At 35.6% G+C, this 19688-nt stretch overlaps 1 protein-coding gene across 19 annotated transcripts in view; it reads right to left on the bottom strand.

The window, feature by feature from the left end:
* Positions 1–19688, bottom strand: part of LOC105483243 (dynein cytoplasmic 1 intermediate chain 2) — a 61772-nt gene that overhangs the window by 12294 nt on the left and 29790 nt on the right. For all 19 annotated transcript variants that reach the window (XM_011743991.3, XM_071072934.1, XM_011743996.3 and 16 more), the window contains 8 exons: positions 11699–11794; positions 11323–11485; positions 11112–11211; positions 10486–10611; positions 9449–9595; positions 8977–9090; positions 8541–8674; positions 7541–7685 (listed from right to left, as the gene is read on the bottom strand). In XM_011743991.3, coding sequence (XP_011742293.1) covers positions 7541–7685; positions 8541–8674; positions 8977–9090; positions 9449–9595; positions 10486–10611; positions 11112–11211; positions 11323–11485; positions 11699–11794 — 1025 coding nt within the window. The remainder of the gene's footprint in view (positions 1–7540; positions 7686–8540; positions 8675–8976; positions 9091–9448; positions 9596–10485; positions 10612–11111; positions 11212–11322; positions 11486–11698; positions 11795–19688) is intronic.

Genomic DNA, 19688 nt, shown 5'->3' with positions numbered 1-19688 from the left:
TCTAGCCTCCAGAAATGTGAACGAATAAATTTCTGTCATTTTAAGCCACCCAGTTTGTGGTGATTTGTTATGACAGCTTCGGGAAAAGAATATAGATTACTTTTCAAAGCTGGGGTAAGTGGGGAGTTCTAGATTAATAACAAAGAGAGTCCCTACAGTGAACACGTGAAGATAATAGTGAGATGCTTCCCAGAGAACTGGGAAATAAATATGTCATCAATTTGGATCAGAAGAGAAATAAATGGATTCTCTTTCAAAAGAAATGAATTCCAAGGTCAGAAATACCTTTCTATATAACTTGACTGAATGTATTAACTTTTTGAGACCAAATGTGTCTATTAAAATAGAAATACAAAGAAACAATCTTACAAGGAAAATGAAGACAGCACCCATTCAAGCATCGTCCAGGAGAAAGGAGTCTCAACCAATAGATTTTGAGAATTACTACCCCATGGCAAGGCTAGAATGAATCAGGCTATCTTAGCTTGGTGCCATTAAACATTCAAATTATAAAACTCCTTTTGTTCCAATTCCTTACTCACCAAGCAATCTTTTGATTATAATTTGGCTTCCCATGTGGATTGTCTACAGGGAAACAATGAGCTGGTCAGGCTCACAGGAGTATCTGGACCTTCTGGCAGTTATGTTTTTCATTGTAAATTAATAAATTGACATTCTCCAATGTACCAGTGTCTTAGGAGCCTGTTAGCTCCAGTTAGCACTCCCTGTCTAATCAACTCTAGTATACTGATTAAATTGAGTTTCTGAATATGCAAAGGAGAGCCTGGACATTGGCCAGTAGCAACTTACTGAGGCAAATGCTGCTGTGCAGGCCTGGGTCCAGATGAATAGGCAGCCTGCCCTAAGAACACCCAACTTCAAAGCATTTTTTCATTTTAACTTGTCTAAATATGCAGAGTTGTTATTCTAAGGACTAGTAGGAACTTTTCACCCTGTTTAAATGCTGGTGCCCTCTAAGAGTTAACTAAGTAAGCTATTAAAATAAGGAGGGGTTCTAAGACTTATCAGAAAGTGTGAATAATTTCAAGATGTGTAAGGACTACAAAAGTGTGAAAACTCCCCCTTCCAGGAAATTACATTAACAATCTTAACTTTTCATCACTTTATGGTAAATACGGTTCTGATAAGCATTTGTGCACACAGCTCAAAATCCATCTTGTCCCCAAGTAAATAATTCTTATGTTTCAACAGTAATCTGTAACAAGTATGGTTAAATGTGGTAGAACATTAAGCGAATCTACCAGGTTTACCCATAATCAAACTCTTCTAGAATCCTTGTTACCCTGCAGCAGCTTTCACTCTTTATTCTCCCAACCATTTTTCAGACCTGCCAAAGTGCTTCTGTTGTGAATTTAAAATTTGGTATTTTGAGATGGTAACAGTCTTTTAAATATATTAGAAGCACTGTCTTATTGGTTTAAACTTCCATATATGGAAAATAATCTATTTCTGTTTGTCTTCTATACAGGTTGAATAGCCGTTACCAGAAATGCTTGGAACCAGAGGTGTTTCAGATTTCAAATGTTTTTGGATTTTTGAATACCTGCATTAGACTTACGGTTGAGCGTTCCTACTCTGAAATGTGAAATGTTTCAAAGAACATTTCCTTTGAGTGTCACATTAGTAGTCAAAAAGTTTTGAATTTTGGAGCATTTCAGACTTTGAATTTTCAGATTAGGGGGCTCAGCCTGTATTAAAAATAGTTGAGTTCTGGCCGGGCGCGGTGGCTCAAGCCTGTAATCCCAGCACTTTGGGAGGCCGAGACGGGCGGATCACGAGGTCAGGAGATCGAGACCATCCTGGCTAACACGGTGAAACCCCGTCTCTACTAAAAAATACAAAAAACTAGCCGGGCGAGGTGGCGGGCGCCTGTAGTCCCAGCTACTCGAGAGGCTGAGGCAGGAGAATGGCGTGAACCCGGGAGGCGGAGCTTGCAGTGAGCTGAGATCCGGCCACTGCACTCCAGCCTGGGCGGCAGAGCGAGACTCCGTCTCAAAAAAAAAAAAAAAAAAAAAAAAAAAATAGTTGAGTTCAATAAAGTAATGAAAACAAGTTGATGAACCAGAACTCTGTGACTGAATTATAAATCTCTGGCTAGGCAAAGATTAGTGGCTAGCTGTAGATGACTTTAAACTAAATATGAGGCTGTGCCAAATTGAGATTCCCAGGGATTTTTAGAGGACTCATAGAAAGAGAGAAAAGGAAGAAATCTTGTTTTGCTATCAGGGCAGAGCCAGATCTTAAGGACACAAAGGTACAGCAATATCCCACGATTCAGCCTTCCAGTTTATGAGGACTCAACTCCTAGAGTCAGAGAGCACTTAAAAAGTAGAGACAGAGAAGCAAAACATTTAAAGTCTGTTAAATTCAAGAGTGTGAAGACTTTGGTTTAAAATGAAATTGGAACAATGTTTTTAAAGAGAGATTATTTAAAAACACTGCCTATTACTCTTTGTCATTCATTATTAATTAACATTGCCCATCAGTCATTATTACAGCATAGAGGCTCTATCAGTTTTTCAGCAGGGCAGAAATAAATACCAGCAACACAATTAACCAGGAAGTGTAAATTGACATTGGAGCCACGGTATGGCCAAATATAAAAGAATTCATCAACAGACTATTCCTTCTCTACCCTTCACAGAGTAGAACTACTTGTGTGCAGAAAGTTAGAATAAAGGGTGATTATTCTGATAAAGTTTCAGAGGGTCCTTGGGCATTTGTAAAAACACCGTGTTCTACGGTGGCCCATCCTTTGTACACTAACATCGGAGGGACGTTGGGGGCAGGGTGAGAGGCATGTATCACAATTGAATGAATAAATGAGTCTTCTATATAAGGCTCAAGGAAGGAAGCAATGCCTAGCCTAATTAGCAAAGAAAGAGATATGCCCACTTGTCATTCTTATTCAGAAGGCACTTCTATGTTGAAACACATTAAAATACAAGACTAAAAATATCAACCACCCCTCAACTAGCTGTGTAGTACCACAAAAGCAAGTATCAATCAGTCTGCTATCACAAGATAAATTGTTCTTGATTAGTCAAGATGAACTCCTTACTTTCAAATCCTATTGTTAATGTATATAAGGATGGAAGCCTCAAATTTAAAGCCAAAGGATGCTGGCAAACTGACACCCTGAGATAGTAAGAAATAGATAAAAGATTTTCACACACAGACTGAGAACAGAATAGGGAACCCAGAAATAAGACCGCACACCTACAATCATCATCTTTGACAAACCTGACAAAAAACAAGCAATGGGGAATGGATTCCCTGTTTAATAATGGTGCTGGGAGAACTGGCTAGCCATATGCAGAAAACTGAAACTGGACCCCTTCCTTATATCTTACACAAAAATTAACTCAAGATAGACTAAAGGCTTAAATGTAAAACCCCAAACTACAAAAAACCTGGAAGAAAACCTAGACAATACCATTCAGTACAAAGCCATGGGCAAAATTTTCATGATGAAGATGGCCAAAGCAATTGCAACAAAAGCAAAAATTGACAAATGGGATCTAATTACAGAGCTTCTACACAGCAAAAAACAAAAACAAAAAAAAACCCTGAAAAACAAAAAAACTATCAAGTAAACAGACAATTTACAGAATAGGAGAAAAATTCTGCAACCTATGCATCTGACCAAGGTCTAATATCCAGCATCTATAAGGAACTTAAACAAATTTACAAGAAAACAACCCCATTAGAAAGGGCAAAGGACATGAACAGACATTTCTCAAAAGAAGACATACAAGTGGCCAACAATCATATCAAAAAAAGCTCAACATCACTGATCATTAGAGAAATGCAAATCAAAACCACAATGAGATACCATCTCACACCAGGCAGAATGGCTATTATTAAAAAGTAAAAAAAAAAAAAAAAAAGCTGACAGGGTTGTGGAGACAAAGGAACGTTTTTATACTGTTGGTGGGAGTATAAATTAGTTCAACCATTATGGAAGACAGTGTGGTGATTCCTCAAAGACCTAGAGACAGAAATACCTTTTGACCTAGCAATCCCATGACTGGGTATATACCCAAAGGAATATCAATCACTCTGTCATAGAGACATTAGCAAAGACATGGAATCAACCTAAATGCCAATTAATGGTAGATGGCATAAAGAAAATGTGGTACATATACACCATAGAATACTATGCAGCCATAAAAAGGAATGAGATCATGTCCTATGTGGGGACACTGATGAAGCTGGAGGCCATTATCCTTAGGAAACCAATGCAGGAACAGAAAACCAAATACCACATGTTCTCACTTATAAATGGGAGCTAAACAACGAACATACACACAGACACATAGAGGAGAACAACTCACACTGGGGCCTATCGGACGGTGAGGGTGGGAGGAGGGAGAGGCTGAAGGAAAATAACTACTGGATACCAGGCTTAATACCTGGGTGACACAATAATCTATATGACGAATCCACACATCCTTTACATGTACCCTTGAATGTAAAATGAAAGTTTAAAAAAAAAAAAGATTACTTTCAATTACTGAAAAGGAAGTTGGCTAACAATCTTACAAAAATGTGTCTCCTGTGACTATACACGGGACTACTAAGATGAAAGTGCATCTAAAAATCTAGCAACTTACATGGCTGTATGAAGCCTTTGGAGAAATAGTTGGCTTCATCTCGCCAATTCTGCATCTTGCTTTGGTTTTATAGGTTTATCTGAAATACTTAGAACCAGAAGCATTTGAGATTTTGGACTTTTTCAGATTTTAGAATACAGGAAGTCCTCACTTAACATCATTTATAGGTTCTTGGAAACTGATGTTAAGCAAAACAACATAAAACAAAACCAGTTTTACCACAGGCTAATTGATATAAACAAGAGTTAAGTCCCTATGGCATTTATCTGGTCACAAAAAATCACCAAATTTCTAAATAGTGACCCTAAACACTTCAAATATTAAACACTGAAATAAAATGTGAGCTACACATACAATCCAGAAAGATTATCATTACTTTTTCAGGTGGAGTTTTGCTCGTCACCCAGGCTGGAGTGCAATGGTGCGATCTCGGCTCACTGCAACCTCCTCCTCCTGGGTTCAAGTGATTCTCCTGCCTCAGCCTCCCGAGTAGCTGGGATCACAGGTGCCCGCTACCATGCCCAGCTCATTTTTGTATTTTCAGTAGAGATGCGGTTTCACCATGTTGGCCAGGCTGGTCTCAAACTCCTAACCTCAGGTGATCCACCCGCCTCGGCCTCCCAAAGTGCTGGGATTACATGGTCACATTTCAGAAAGATTAATAAAAACAAGATAATTATTAACCCAATTTTTGGTGAACCAGTGAATGATGGTGGTAGTAGAGGTAGTAAGTTAAATCAAGGAATAAATGTTTTGCAAAGTGAAAATTGTAAGGAGCACACCCTATCACCAGGCAGTTCTACAACAATGACAAAGACAGCAGGTTCGCTGAGCAGTTTCACACTGCATCCTTTAACTGCCGTGCCTTTGTATGATTACTATGTATCTTACAAATTTTTATTTTATGACAATTTGTATTCATTCATTCATTCATTTTCCAACCTGCTTTTTGCAGTTCAAGGTCACAGCTGGTCAGAGCACAAGACAGGAACCCACCAGGGACAGGATGCTATTCTATCACAGGGCACACTCAGACACACGCACACTCATTCAGACTGGGACAATTTAGACACGCCAGTTGAGCAATCCTCCCACCTCAGTCTCCTAAGTAACTAGGACCACAGATGCGCACCACCATGCATGGCTAATTTTTAAATATTTTGTAAACGTGGGGTCTCCTTGTGTTACCCAGACTGGTCTTGAACTCCTGGGCTCAAGTAATCCTTCTGCCTCGGCCTCCCAAAGCGCTGGGATTACAAAGAGCCACTGAGCCCGGCCAGTGTTTATTCTTGTCAATTTTATGACAAAACACACTATTTGATGACCTGCTGTTTTTGTGTCATACTTATGGTTATACATCTCTAATCCAAAAATCCAAAATCCAAAATGCTCCAATGAGTGTTTCCTTTGAGGGTCACGTCTGCGCTCAAAGAGTTTTGAATTCTGGAGCATTACAGATTAGGAATGCTCAACCTATGCTAGCTAGATTATGCATTTCTTTGCTTGTGAGCTTTGAGAATCTTCTTCTACCTTTTCCCACTGTATAAATTTCATTAAAAGAACAAAAATTCAAGAACAATTCAAGAAAGGAAAGAGACGACTTATTAAATGTATTCAGGCTCTGTCTGATCCCCATTAAGAGGTAAAAGAGACACTAAACATCGGTAAGTGCCTATTATTTGCTGGACACTGTGTTAAGCATCTCTGTCTCCTTTATTAGAGTTAAGGTAAACACTATTTTTATATCTGCTAATGATAAACCCGAAAATGCTCAATTTTAAAAGGCGAGCTTTTAGAGGCAAAGTTTTCTAACCCATTTAGACAGAAAGGAGGCATCAAGAAAGGACAAGAATGAATAATGAGTTCATCCCAGACTTCTAAGGCCAACACTTGATAAATAATTAGGAGTTCACTAAAATAGTGAAGAACATCTCTTACATTAGCTTTTCTCACAGAAACTGAAGAACCAAAGATCTCTAAACTTTGTCTCATGATGGATTATTTAAAAAGTCAATATTTAGGATAAGGCAGATGGAAACAGAAAAAAAAAAAAAACCTTAGAATTTAATTTAAATAGAATCTGATGCTTAGTATGCATTTTCCCAACAATAATGTAATACCACAGAAAAACTAGACAGCAAAGTTAAGGCACTTTCATTATAAAATGAGATTAAATGAAACTATAAGTCTATCACAGGAGGTAATGTTGCCTACTTGGATTTGTCTTGAGACTTTTTAACAGGTAAGACAATGTCACATTTATCTGGAATTACTGAAGGATCAGGAATCATTTTATCACATAAATGGGTTTTTTAAATACTGAAGTTTATTAAAATCAAAATAAATGATTTAAATGGCTTATCATAGAATAACAAAAAATATATGCATCCATGCTGTTACACAATGCTTTCCTAAGGATTCCAGTTTACTACATACAGCCATATTATACACGACTTAATTATAAATCACTTTCTCTCTCTCTTTTCCCTATTTCTCATCAACTCTGTGAACCACTGTAGTTACGAATAAGCTGTTAAAAACTCTCCAAAGGGCAAATGCATAGCTTTTGTGCTGAGCTGAATGACAACTATATGAGGTGCTATGCGAGATACTCAGGGCTTTTTCCCCAATGCAGTTCAGGGTAAACAGTTCTGTATTCAAAAAGACTGAAGTGGTGGGAAGACTGGTCTTTGATTCTGTGTAGGGTCACCATACTTGTTAGCATACTTTTATAAAAACTACAACATCTAGTAGTTCACTCATGCTCTGTGTAACTTCTTAGCAGGTTTCATCTATTAGTAAACAATTGTGATTTAAAAGGTTTTCATCATTCCTGTGTAGTATCAGATCACCACCTTGTGTCAGAAACCTGAGCAAATAGCAGACATCTATATTTTAGATACCTTAGTTGTCCAAAGCTTTACTGTCCAGTCAAATGATGAAGTGACAAAAAGATGTGAGAAGTCTACTGCTCCAACAGCTGCATGACAATGGATGCCAGTGATTGGTCCTTGATGCCCTTCAAACATCTCACTGATTCCAGCTTTGCTAATTTCATAAAAGTGAAAATGTTAGCGAAGTCTCCTATAAGTAGACCAAATACACACACTTTTTATTATAGGTTTATATATCAGGCCTTCACTTAATTTTGACAGACTTAACTCTGCGCTCATAACTTATCAGAATTAACCTTGTTGAGTGTTATTCCATCCACATTTAGTAATACTACAAAAGCAGTAAGTACCTTTGGAACTGTAAACATCATGCTGTTGACAACAGACCTCAAAAGTCCAGTATCTGAAATGGTGTAATAGAAACAAAGATACACTACATTTAAGAGAGACAATCAGGGCTACTTTTAAATCAAAAGCTTTGAAGTGAAGGTGATCTATATTTGAGATGAAATCTGGGCAATTTTTTTTTTAAAGGAAGCAATAAGGTACAGCTAGACGATTTCAAAACAAACAGAATGGAAGGAGAAATATTACTCAGTTTAAAATATGTATGACATTACTGTACAATTATCAGGAGACTTAACTAATGCTGAAAGTCCAACTACATCAAAATAGGAAACAGCTGAAAATCTCATTTATAAGTCTATAGGTCAATATTGGCATGTGTATATTGTATTTGTAACTACTGAATGTTCCTGCCTATCACTAACTTATGTGAGTACATGCACACACACAAAACCACAACCCACAAAATCTAGCACACATCATGAATCCCAAATTATCTTTTATACAAAAAGGTATTAAGTTTTAATTTTATGTGCCTGAACACAAAAAATCTGTCACAAATAACAAGTAGATCTATGACAGATTTCTACTTAAATAAGGCAATTTGTTTCAATAGGATTAAAGGAAGAATTTTAAATTATTGCAAATTCCAGTTTAGGTTTACCTGCCATGGCGGCATGCTGTGTACACAGAACCTTCTTCACTCCCAACAACAAAGTTGTTGACATCTCCAACAGGAAAGGACATAGATGTCACAGCTACTGCTTTTGACTGTTTATGAACCAACTCCATGCTATCCTACATAGAAAAACCTGAGAAAATTAGTTTGTAAACTTGCAATTTTAAATTTCTGTAGAAAAACTTCTAGTCTTTGATTGTAAACAATTCTTTTACTGTATTATTTACATAAATCTACCTCAATTAAATGAAGCAGGTTTCAAAGTAAAATATATACATAAAAAACTATATTAAACATGCTTCAGCTTATAAACTGTTGTAACACTACTATAAAACAGTTTATGAGAAACATAAGTTGAGGTATACACACATGTAAAACATAATATTTACCTCAAAATTTCAGTTTCCCAAGTATAACCCACCTGTGGATGGGAAAGCATGTCCAGACTCCATGAACAAATTTTTCCATCAGTAGAGATGCTAATCAGATTGTGAGCATTTTGTGTTCCAACAACATTCACACAATATACAGGGTGCTAGAGATATTAAAAAAAAAAGTTTTCAGGGATTATTTTACCAAAAAGCAAAACAAAATTTTTAGTCTAACTATAAGCATTCTGTTTATTATCAAGTCCCATAACTTGTGGGTATTCTTAATGTGAAGTTTGCTATTAACAGAAGGTTGTCAAAGAAGAGAGATGAGTTTCCAATAAATCTCCAAAAAAAAAAAAAAAAAAAAAAAAAGACGGCCTTCATTCTTGGTTGCTAAATGGTGAGGAATTCATACACCAAAGGAAGTGCATTCTGAGATGACTCTGATGGCCACTACACTAAGTATTATAGCTAAGGGTGAAGGAGCTCAGAAGTCTAATGGAAATAACCTTATTTACTTACTGTGTGTGCAGCTGCTGACAGCGGAGTTCTTTGCACTGGAGTTCTTTTATTGCTACGGTTATCCCAAAGCACAATTTGGCCTGAATATGTACCACCAACAACAAGATTTGGATGAAATTTTGCAAATGTGGCAGACATCACAGCTGACTGCAAATAAGTAAGATTTTCATACTTGAGATTCAAATGAAAAAAGCCTGACAAGTTCTAAAAACCAATCTATTTCCGAATTATTTCTTTCTTCATTGTATATTAGAGGTTATAAAAAACTAACTAAATTAATTAAAAGTTTTCACTGTTTCAGAAATATAAAAATGTATCTTTAAGATATTCTTTGCTTAAAAGTCCAATGTAATGGCTGTTTACATAAGTAGGTTTAACCAATTTATCAAAGAAAGCAAAAAGTTATTTAACTATAGTATTAAAAAGATAACTAGCCCTGCATTAGCCTCTGAGACAGTAATCTAACAGTAGAGTACATGCTAGTTTGATTCAAGTAAGTGTTTACTCAAGATTATGACATTATTAAAATATTTTAACTTATGCAACCAGAAAAGGCTTGCAAATTCTAACCTTCTACTAAATCTACTTTAAAAATCTGCATCTGTTTTCTACTTCAACCATATGTTTCTACTTAAAACCATTTAGTTCCAATTCCTCAGGCCATGTATAAGTAATTCAGTGGGCCAACCATCTAATTGTATATTCACAAATAAGTTCCTGGGAAACTCCCTGTAGGAAAGACATTTTATAAAAGATTCCTTTTATACAGTCAATCACCATAAAAGAAAATCACAACTGCAAAGGACTTTAGGTGTGATTAAACATTATAAGAGGTGTCAGAAAAGCTACAAAAGGCAGATCATGTTGAACTGAGAAGTCTTCAGTTTTCTGTTAACATCTGTTTGCAAATATGGAGTGGTTTAGTAAAATGCCAATCCAATGAAATCATTATGTTGACAAGAAAAGAAAAAAGGCACTTGTCTTAATTCATCAATGAATTCTTAAACTTGAGGAAGACTGTTAAAAGACCACCATACCTGGCAGTGAAACACATACTCTGGGGTAGTTTTTTTGTATTTCATATTCCACACAAGGGCCACACCATCAGGCTCATGAGGGGCATCTTCATTGTTATTATAGGAAGCCACAAGTAACTCCGGATACTGCTCAGAAGAATCAAGAGGAAAAGAAAGGCTATGCATTATAATAAGAACTGTTTTATATTCCTAGTCATTTGTCTTTATCAGATTATTATTCTGAAAATACAAAAACCTAACATTTCATCAAGAGAGACATCTCTAGCGTTACACTCACTGGGACATTAGTACAATTTTAAATTAGCACAGTTAATTATTTTAAACGTTTTAATGTTAAAACATTTAATTAAAATATGTGTCCAAATTTTACACAAAGGATTTGGTGAGCAACTGAAATTAGTAAAACTGGCCTATAGCATCAAGTCCTGAATTTTAAAAATAAACAATGCTTCTAATCTTTCTTCTAAAGTACATAAGATGAGTATGTTAACATTAGAGCCATCATCCAATTAATTTTAAATAATACATATTGATTTATTACACAAAATTCCCATAATTAAAATAAAATGACCTGCTAATTATAATTTTAAAAATGAGTTAAGAGCAGCCATTTTGTTGCATTTTACCTGAGATGACCAATCCAAACAACTAACAACCCGATGCTTCGACCAACGTTCGTCAAAAAATTGTCGATTTAATGACAGTTTAGCACCTGCTTGAATCTCTCTACAAAAAAAGACCAACCCCCACAAAAGATGGTGTTATAATTTTTATCACTCTTAATCTTAAAGTAATTTAACATTATTGAAGCTAAAGATCATAGCAATTCAACATTACCCTTCTTTGTCTTCCAAATCTCTCCCACTGTAGTCAAAGAAGATGTTAATCTGCTCAGAAAGAGCTCTTTCTACAATTCTTGTAGAATGGTCAAAGAAACTTAAAAATTCCTCAGAGTGCAAGATTTGTTGCTTTTCTTCTTCAGTCAGCTCATGAGGGGGAACTGGAAAATAAATAATTTTTTGAAGTATGATTTATGTCAGGCAAATCACATCAACTCACTATCACAGTATGGATCAATGAATGTTACACATTCTTTTTCAATCAGATTCACTTATTTGATTTACAGCATTTCACACTGCTTTAATACATAAGTAATAAAAGGGATCTTAACAGAAATCAACAAAATTTTTTAAAGTTTAATTCTTTAAGATACCTTTACTATCATTTTCCTCATCTTTCTTTAAAGTTTTTTCTTCTTCAGGTTCAATAGGTGGTTTAGGAGCCACTACATCATCATCTTCCTCTTCATCTGAAAAAAAAAAAAAAAGAAGGATATAATAAATTATTTTAATGAAAATAGCTGGTAACTTTTGAGACAGTATTTCAGAAGGTATCACAACTCCCAAGATAAAAGCAAAACTAAACCACGGACAGGACAGAACAAGGACAAATAATAGGGATTTTTGTCAACATAATCAAATAATTAAGTGGAACCTCTTGGTTTTTATACATACCTATGTGGTACCTCAGCAACAGCCACCCTAAATTCTGTAGCTACATAAACTGAAATAAGATATATAAGCAACTAGGATGAATTCCTCATGAAGTCTCTAAAAGCTTGCAAGCATTTATCATTCTAGACAGAACAACATGCAACTCCTGCATAGTTTTATATAGCATGCTGACACATTAATGCTGTAGAATGAGGAAAATCAAATGTCTAAAATAGCCTACAGGGCTGGCTGCTTACTTGTGATCTGACACCATCAGTGTCTAATGGGTCTTCATATGGCATAAAGATGGCTTACATTAACTCTCAGGTTGCTATTTGAGAGGCAGATTTTGAAGATAATAGCTATAAGACCACATTTTCTATTCTGTCATTTTAAATGCAAGTCTCATCATCTATTGTTACATGATGTGGCAATAAGCACTTAAAATAATGTTTTCTTAATCTGAATAAAAGTATACATTGGGATAATATACAATGTTTATAAGACTTCTAAAAAATTACTAAATCTCTTACATCCCAAACCAGGAAGTAATTTAAAATCATTTATTTTAAAATGTTATAGAACACATAAGCCTGCCTACCTTTTCTTTTGCTACACACTGAGATGGGTTTTTATGAAGAAAATGTTTATTTTTATTGCCTAAACACATGCGTTATTTGTCTACAAGGGAAAGGCAGCAGGCATCTGCAGCAGAGTGCAGCTCAAGTAATGAGAGCCTATTCAATAAGGGGACTTTACTTGTTATAGTCATTTCCCTGACTCATGTTCAAAATTATCTAAAACACACATACATACGACGTACACAAAAGAATGGTCAAGAATGGGAACCAGCTGCCAAGTCATGGTCCCAGCAGCCAGGCCAGCTGACTAGACAGCAACAACCAGATGGCACTGCTGGGATTGTGTCTTTCTGCTACAAGGTGGCAATGGGATGGCATAACATTCTTCCGCTTCACTGCTTCCAATCCTGTGTCTCTCCCCAATGGCGGGTCTGTGCAAATTACCAGCACTCCAGGAGGCCTAAAGACAAGCCTTTACCCAGCAAACAAAATGCAGCTTGTAGGCCACACCAGCTGCCAAACCACACACATAGTGTTAGGTTTAGAGAGCTATGAAAATCTTTCTAACTCTATAGTATAAGCAATAAAAATATAACTGTACCTGTGGAAAGAAAGCTTTAAATGACACTGTATAATGCACACAATGAAACAACCTCCAACTTAATCAAAATGATAATGACGTATGCCAATCCTACATTACTTGAAATTGAGCGATTTTTACGTTCTGACAAGTTTACAGAACTAGGATAAATGGCACGAGTGATTTCAATATATGCTCATACTTTTGAACCAAATGGTGAAGGTTAAAATTTTTCCTTTCAAGGGCCTCAATCAGCCACAAAGGAAAACAGTAATCACTGTCTTTTCAGCCAGCCCAACCACATTTGTCAGCCCTTTCTCCGTCAATGCAGCCAGAGCAATCAACCTGCCAAACATTCAGAATGGAAAAACAATCTGAAAATACAGGGTATAATGCACCTGCCAGTGAAAATGGCCATTTCAAGAAAAGCTAGTGATCTCAGTGACCCTGCTGAGGAGGCGGTGGTGCAAAGGGGAAAGAACACGTAAAAGAATTCTTAGTGATCGCCACTCTCTTGCACACTAACACTTCCTTACAAAGCATGCCAATTACAGCTTTTGTGCTACTTAAAAAAATGAAAAGCTTTTTGGGGCAAAATAATCACATAGAGAAACAGAAAGACACTACTCCTTTTTAGATGAATTCTCATATGCAACGAATTATTAATCTGAAAATAGTATAACTGGTAGCAATTCTATACTACATTACTCAAGCATTAGAATGAAATTCTTCCATAAAGTCACCTGCAGGTGTAATGTAATAAAATAATTTTATTACATTTAACTTACAAGTTGTCTTTTAGAATATAGGACATCTACTTCAACTAAAAATTCACTGTAAGAATATACATATATTCTCCACTTTCTGCTAACGCTACCAGTTACCCTAATCAAGTTTGTTTACTAGTAGGGTTCACTGTATGTAAATCCTAAAATCAAAGATAGGAATTTTGAATCACCCAGGACGGGTCATTCTTGAGCACTGTGAATTATAAATTACAGCCTCCTACCCACATCTTATTCTCCTCCTTCAACTTTGTTGTATTATACGGCCTCTAAGTACCATTTCCAATGACAGGTGTCAAATTCCTGTCATAATGCATATGGTCAGTACTTTAGTGCTAAGTGACCTCATAATTTACATATTTAACAGAAAAGATCTTGTTTATAGACACTCTTTTCCTTTTAAAATTTAAAATGCAGATGAAATATGTCAGACAGTGATCTATATCTGTGTACTATACAGCATGTGCCATGCCTGTTTGTCCATATAAATTATTTCAGTTGTAGCTGAATGATGAGTATCAACTATTTAAACACATGCTCTCAGGGTTTTATTTTAGAATTAAAGTACATACCCTCCCTTTCTACATGGATTAAAACCAGATTTTAAAACTATCATTGGTACTTAAGCTTCATAAAAATGATTAAATTTCAAGGAACATAAAAACAACGCTGTTCTTAAAAACTGTAAAATGCAATCTTTTTGCTGTAAGGTTGATCTTAAATAATTATCAAATTTACTAAATATTTGACAAAAATGCTTAACATCAATAACATCAGATTAAAGAATGTTCTTCTGAAACAAATACGCTTTTCTTGTTATAAGCTAATATGATAGCTACCAAAGGACTATTAACATGGCCAAAAAAATAAAATTACAGTTCTAAAGATTTTCTAATCTAGTCCTTATTACACGATGAGCTATATTTAAAACTGGAAAAGACTGTAACAGAGCAGGAAGACTGAAAAATGGGGCTGCCATGTCACATCAATTTATTGATGAATATTCATTACAATATGCTAAGTGGTTAACTCCATGCTTTCTCTGACAAGGAATCTAAGGTTATAAACTGAGCAGTAAAGAGTGCATAAAAGTAGCAGTTACTTTTAAAATGACAAATCTCTTGTCAATGAATGCTAAAACTAGGTTTAATGAACCACTGAATTTTTACTGAGTTAACATCAAAATTGTGATGTATTTTGGTGAGACAGAAAGAAAAGCTGTTTTGTAAATTAAGCTGCACCTAGAAATAACACCAAAGAATGAAATTCCAGTTGTTGGAATAACCTGTTACAATGGAGTAGGTTAATCAAAGTTAAATCATCTGTGAAATGGGTGGCTTTTGTTAAACTGAAGGAAGGAGCCTTCAGAGCAAGTTTTCTCATCTGTACCTCATGGTACATTTAAGATACATTTTACATTCAAGATACCTTTAAGATAAGCTAAGAGTATGCCACAAAGCATACTTTGAATTATTTTAAAATATTACAAGACATTTAAAAGGTAATACAGTATCTTAGAAAATCCTTACTGAACAAACATTGCTACTTATGAATCTATCACTTTTAATGATTAAATCTCAATAGGAAGTGAAAAATCCCATCATTAGTGCACTGTTGTTTAGGAAATATGTTTGTTGTCCATCAATTTACTAATGTAGTTTTATTATAACGGTGCATCCCATTTTAAGATAATTTAATATCCTATGAAAAATTCCTAACTTACAAGGTAGTCTGATTATTCCTGGTATAAAGGAAGCTGACACTGAATTCTAAAAGTCAGGACATTTGCTGCATATAAAAATATGATTTGACTTATAAAAATTCAACTTATGAATAACTTCACAAACATCTATGAAAATATTAGAGGAAAATGCTTTAACCATTAGTTTAAAAATACAGATTACATAGGAATGATTTTCCTTTAATATTTTCAAAAAATCCCTTCTTTTCTGGGTGAATTTCATTTTGAATCACTCTATTTCAATCCATTTGTCCATCATTTCATCTTCTTATACCTTACTCTTTAAAATCAAATGTATATTAAAGAAAATCTTCACTGGGACAAAGCTTCATGAATGTATCAATGGAATCCATTCCTTTTCTTTTTTTACACCATCTAGAAGAAGATGCAAGGTCACTTGGCTTTCTTTGGCTTTTCAACAAGGGAAAAATACACAGCTGACTTTTTAATCAGAAATGATTTCAATATAGATATAATGCTAGCTTGGGGGGGAAATAAGAAACAACTAATAGTTTAATTATACCACTTCCTTTAACACAAAATTTGTCTCTCCGTAGCCTTTTTTTTTTTTTTTTTTTTTTTCTTTTTAAGAGATAGGGTCTTGCTATGTGCCTTGGCTGGCCTCAAACTCCTGGGCTCTAGTGATCCTCCTGTCTCAGCCTCCTGAGTGCCTGGAACTACAGGTGCACACCACCTTGACCAATCACAGTCCTTTTTATATAAAATTTGGGTTTCATTTTGGCAGTATTAGCATTCTTACATAGGTCATGTTATCTGTGATCTCATCAAATATTACATTTTTCTGAGGCTAGGGTTTCAGATATGCTGGTTAAAGTCTTTCAATCAAGATTAAGAACAAATGCTTCAATTTTCAATTATATTTATATTCTCATAGGTCCTCTGAGGGTTAAAACTAATTTATTAAATGTGTTATTCATTCCAGAATCTTTTAAAAATCCATTTTAATTAATTATTTATTTGAGATAGAGTCTCACTCTATCACCCAGGCTTGAGTGCAATGGCACAATCTTGGCTCAATGCAATCTCTGCCTCTGGGGTTCAAGCGATTCTCCTGCCTTAGCCTCCCAAGTAGCTGGGATTACACGTGTGTGCCACCACACTTGGCTAATTTTTGTATTTTCAGTAGAGATGGGGTTTCACCATGTTAGCCAAGCTGGTCTCAAACTTCTGACCTCTGGTGATCTGCCCCACCTCAACCTCCCAAAGTGCTTTAGATAAGGACGATGTATTAACCAGAAGGCATACAAATCTGGTCTTCTGGGAGTGAATTCCAAATGTTAAGATCATGCAATAAGTGATTACAAGATATTCACATATAATAATTTTCTACACACTATGAAGCTAATCAACAGGTATTGAAGAAAACATATCTGGCTACTAAGCCAATACCAACAGTAATTATAAACTCCTTCACAGATAAGAAAGTGAAATGGAATAAGAGAAATGGCACTTCACTAGAAATCAAGTACCAGTTTCTGGATGTATGCCTGATATTCTCTCAGATGGTGGACTCAGGCTCACCAATTAATCCCCTTAAACCTCAGTTTCCTCAGAGATAAACAAGCTGATTAGATTAGGTAACCTTGAGGATTTCTTTTTCCTTTAATAATCTTTCAAAAAATAGCAAAATTAAAAAAAAAATCCATACAGAAGAAGTGAATAAGAAAAAATAATGCCATTTTTCAAAAGAGGTAAAACTTTTAAAAGGTAAAGAAAGTAACTTTTTCAGGAGCATATCTGTGGGCACCACGTTCTTGCCAAGAGAAGCTTTCACCTGCTGAGAAGAAAATTGACTGAAGTCACGTGGTACTAGTCAATTTCATTCACAGTAGGTGCTTTAAGACAGCAAAGCACCGCAGTTCAGAGACAGTACTACCAACTTACAGAGTAAACTTGAAAGCAAGAAGGTGGCCAGAAGGTGGAAAAAGAAAAACAAGGCAGAATAAAAACTGCTTTTTTAAAGGAATAGGCTTGGCCATTTTTATTTAAAAAAAGAATACAAAAGAAAGATAAGAGTTAAGTCTATGACCAATTTTTACCTTCAATTTGGTAAGTTACATTACTTCTGCACGGATTTTACTGCCTACCGAAGTTCAGTTTGCTGTCTGTTACACGCCAATTGTGATTTCACCAATTTTGTTTTACGGTGAGTTTTGGAATTCATTACATCATTCTTAAATGGGAACCAACCAGGCAAAGTTTGAGAACCACTGTATTAAAGTGATGGGTAAGCAAAAGAACAGTTAAGCACACAGTGTTTCCATTATAAAACCTTAATTTCAAGGTTTTTCTCTTTCCTTCTTTCTAAAACTTATAAAATTTGGGAAAAGAAACTTAATGTAAGAGGTCCTGACATGAAAATAACTATAATGATAGAGAAAAGAAATTATCTCATTTTTTCCCCAAAGGATACTGCCCAAGTATCTCATTTTTATAAATATTTCCAAAGGGTAAGGATACCTCCATCGTATCAGGACGCATTATTTTCCTCCCCTTCACTTATATACCTCAACCTGTAACTAAAAGGATGACAAATCCAAAGAAAGGATAAGCTAGTGCCTCTATATAGAGCAAATAATCTATAAACATGTAGAATCAGTGCTAGATAATATAAACTAAACAACTTACTACAGGTTACTATAGAAAAACAGGAGTTGCTACTTCAGTGGCGAGAGAAAGTACACCTTAGAATCAGTCGTATTTGGTTTACAATCACAGCCTACTAGCTATGTGATGCTCGATAAACTAACTCTTTCAGTTTCAGCTTCTTGGTGTGTAAACAAAACCAATACCTAACTTTCAGGGCTTTGGTGACAGCATTACTGATGATGTAAAGTGTCTCATACTATGCCTGATATGTGGTAGGCACTTCTTGGTGTTATAATTTTGAGTCACCAAGTTAAATAAGAAGTTTGGAGACATATTCATTGGAACCAAAATATTAACAATGGGTGGTACACAGCAGTATCAAAGACATTTCCTCTCTATATCCTTTCTGTACTTCTAAATTCTCTATGATATACCACTATAGTAATTAGAAAAAAATTTTTTTTAAAATGAAAGTCTTGGCTGGATGCAGCGGCTCATGCCTGTAATCCCAGCACTTTGGGAGGCCAAGGTGGGTGGATCACTTAAGGCTAGGAGTTTGAGACCAGCCTGGCCAACATGGTGAGACCCCCATCTCTACCAAAAATACAAAAATTAGCTGGGAGTGGTGGCGCACGCCTGTAGTCACTGCTACTCAGGAGGCTGAGGAGGGAGAATCACTTGAACCCAGGACATGGAGGTTGCAGTGAGCTGAGATGGCACCACTGCACTCCAGCCTGTGTGACAAAGTGAGACTCTGTCAAAAAAAAAAAAAAAAAAAAGAAAAAAAAGGCTTCACTTAAACTGAGTATAACTATATATATAATAGGCATTACTCAAAATAGTTTCAGAATACTTTATATTTGAAACAATCCAAAATGCACTGTACCATAAGTGTAATAGTGTAACTAAAAATACATTCTCCAAATTATCAGATGAAAAAAAAGGCCTAAATTTATTTTTTTAAATGAGTTACGGTGCCTTCGTTTTGGCTGTTCTGCTCACTTTCTGAGTTAACATATCTACTAATGTAGCTCCTAAATGGCAGACATAATACTCACCAAATTAATATACTAGTTAACAAAATAATATTTTCTAGAAATTACAGAATCCTGCAGTATTAGTATTCTCATACTGACAGCTCCACACTTTCTTTCCTTCCTTTTTAAAAAAAGTTGCTTATGTCTCAAGCAAGTTTATCATCAGTGTTTTTCTTCTGTTAGGATGAGGACCTTGCATCTACAAAAGCTATCTTACCAACCAATGGAGCAGCAGGAATGAAAAACAATGAATACACAGAAAATTTACATGGCCAAGTAAAAAGTACTTGGACATGGCCGGGCGCGGTAGCTCATGCCTGTAATCCCAGCACTTTGGGAGGCCAAGGTGGGTGGATTCCCTGAGGTCAAGAGTTCG

Source organism: Macaca nemestrina, chromosome 11 (genome assembly GCF_043159975.1).
Source record: "Macaca nemestrina isolate mMacNem1 chromosome 11, mMacNem.hap1, whole genome shotgun sequence".
NCBI classification, from domain to species: Eukaryota; Metazoa; Chordata; class Mammalia; order Primates; family Cercopithecidae; genus Macaca; species Macaca nemestrina.
Note: the sequence above shows the minus strand (reverse complement) of the source record. Positions and strands in the feature narration are given on the sequence as shown.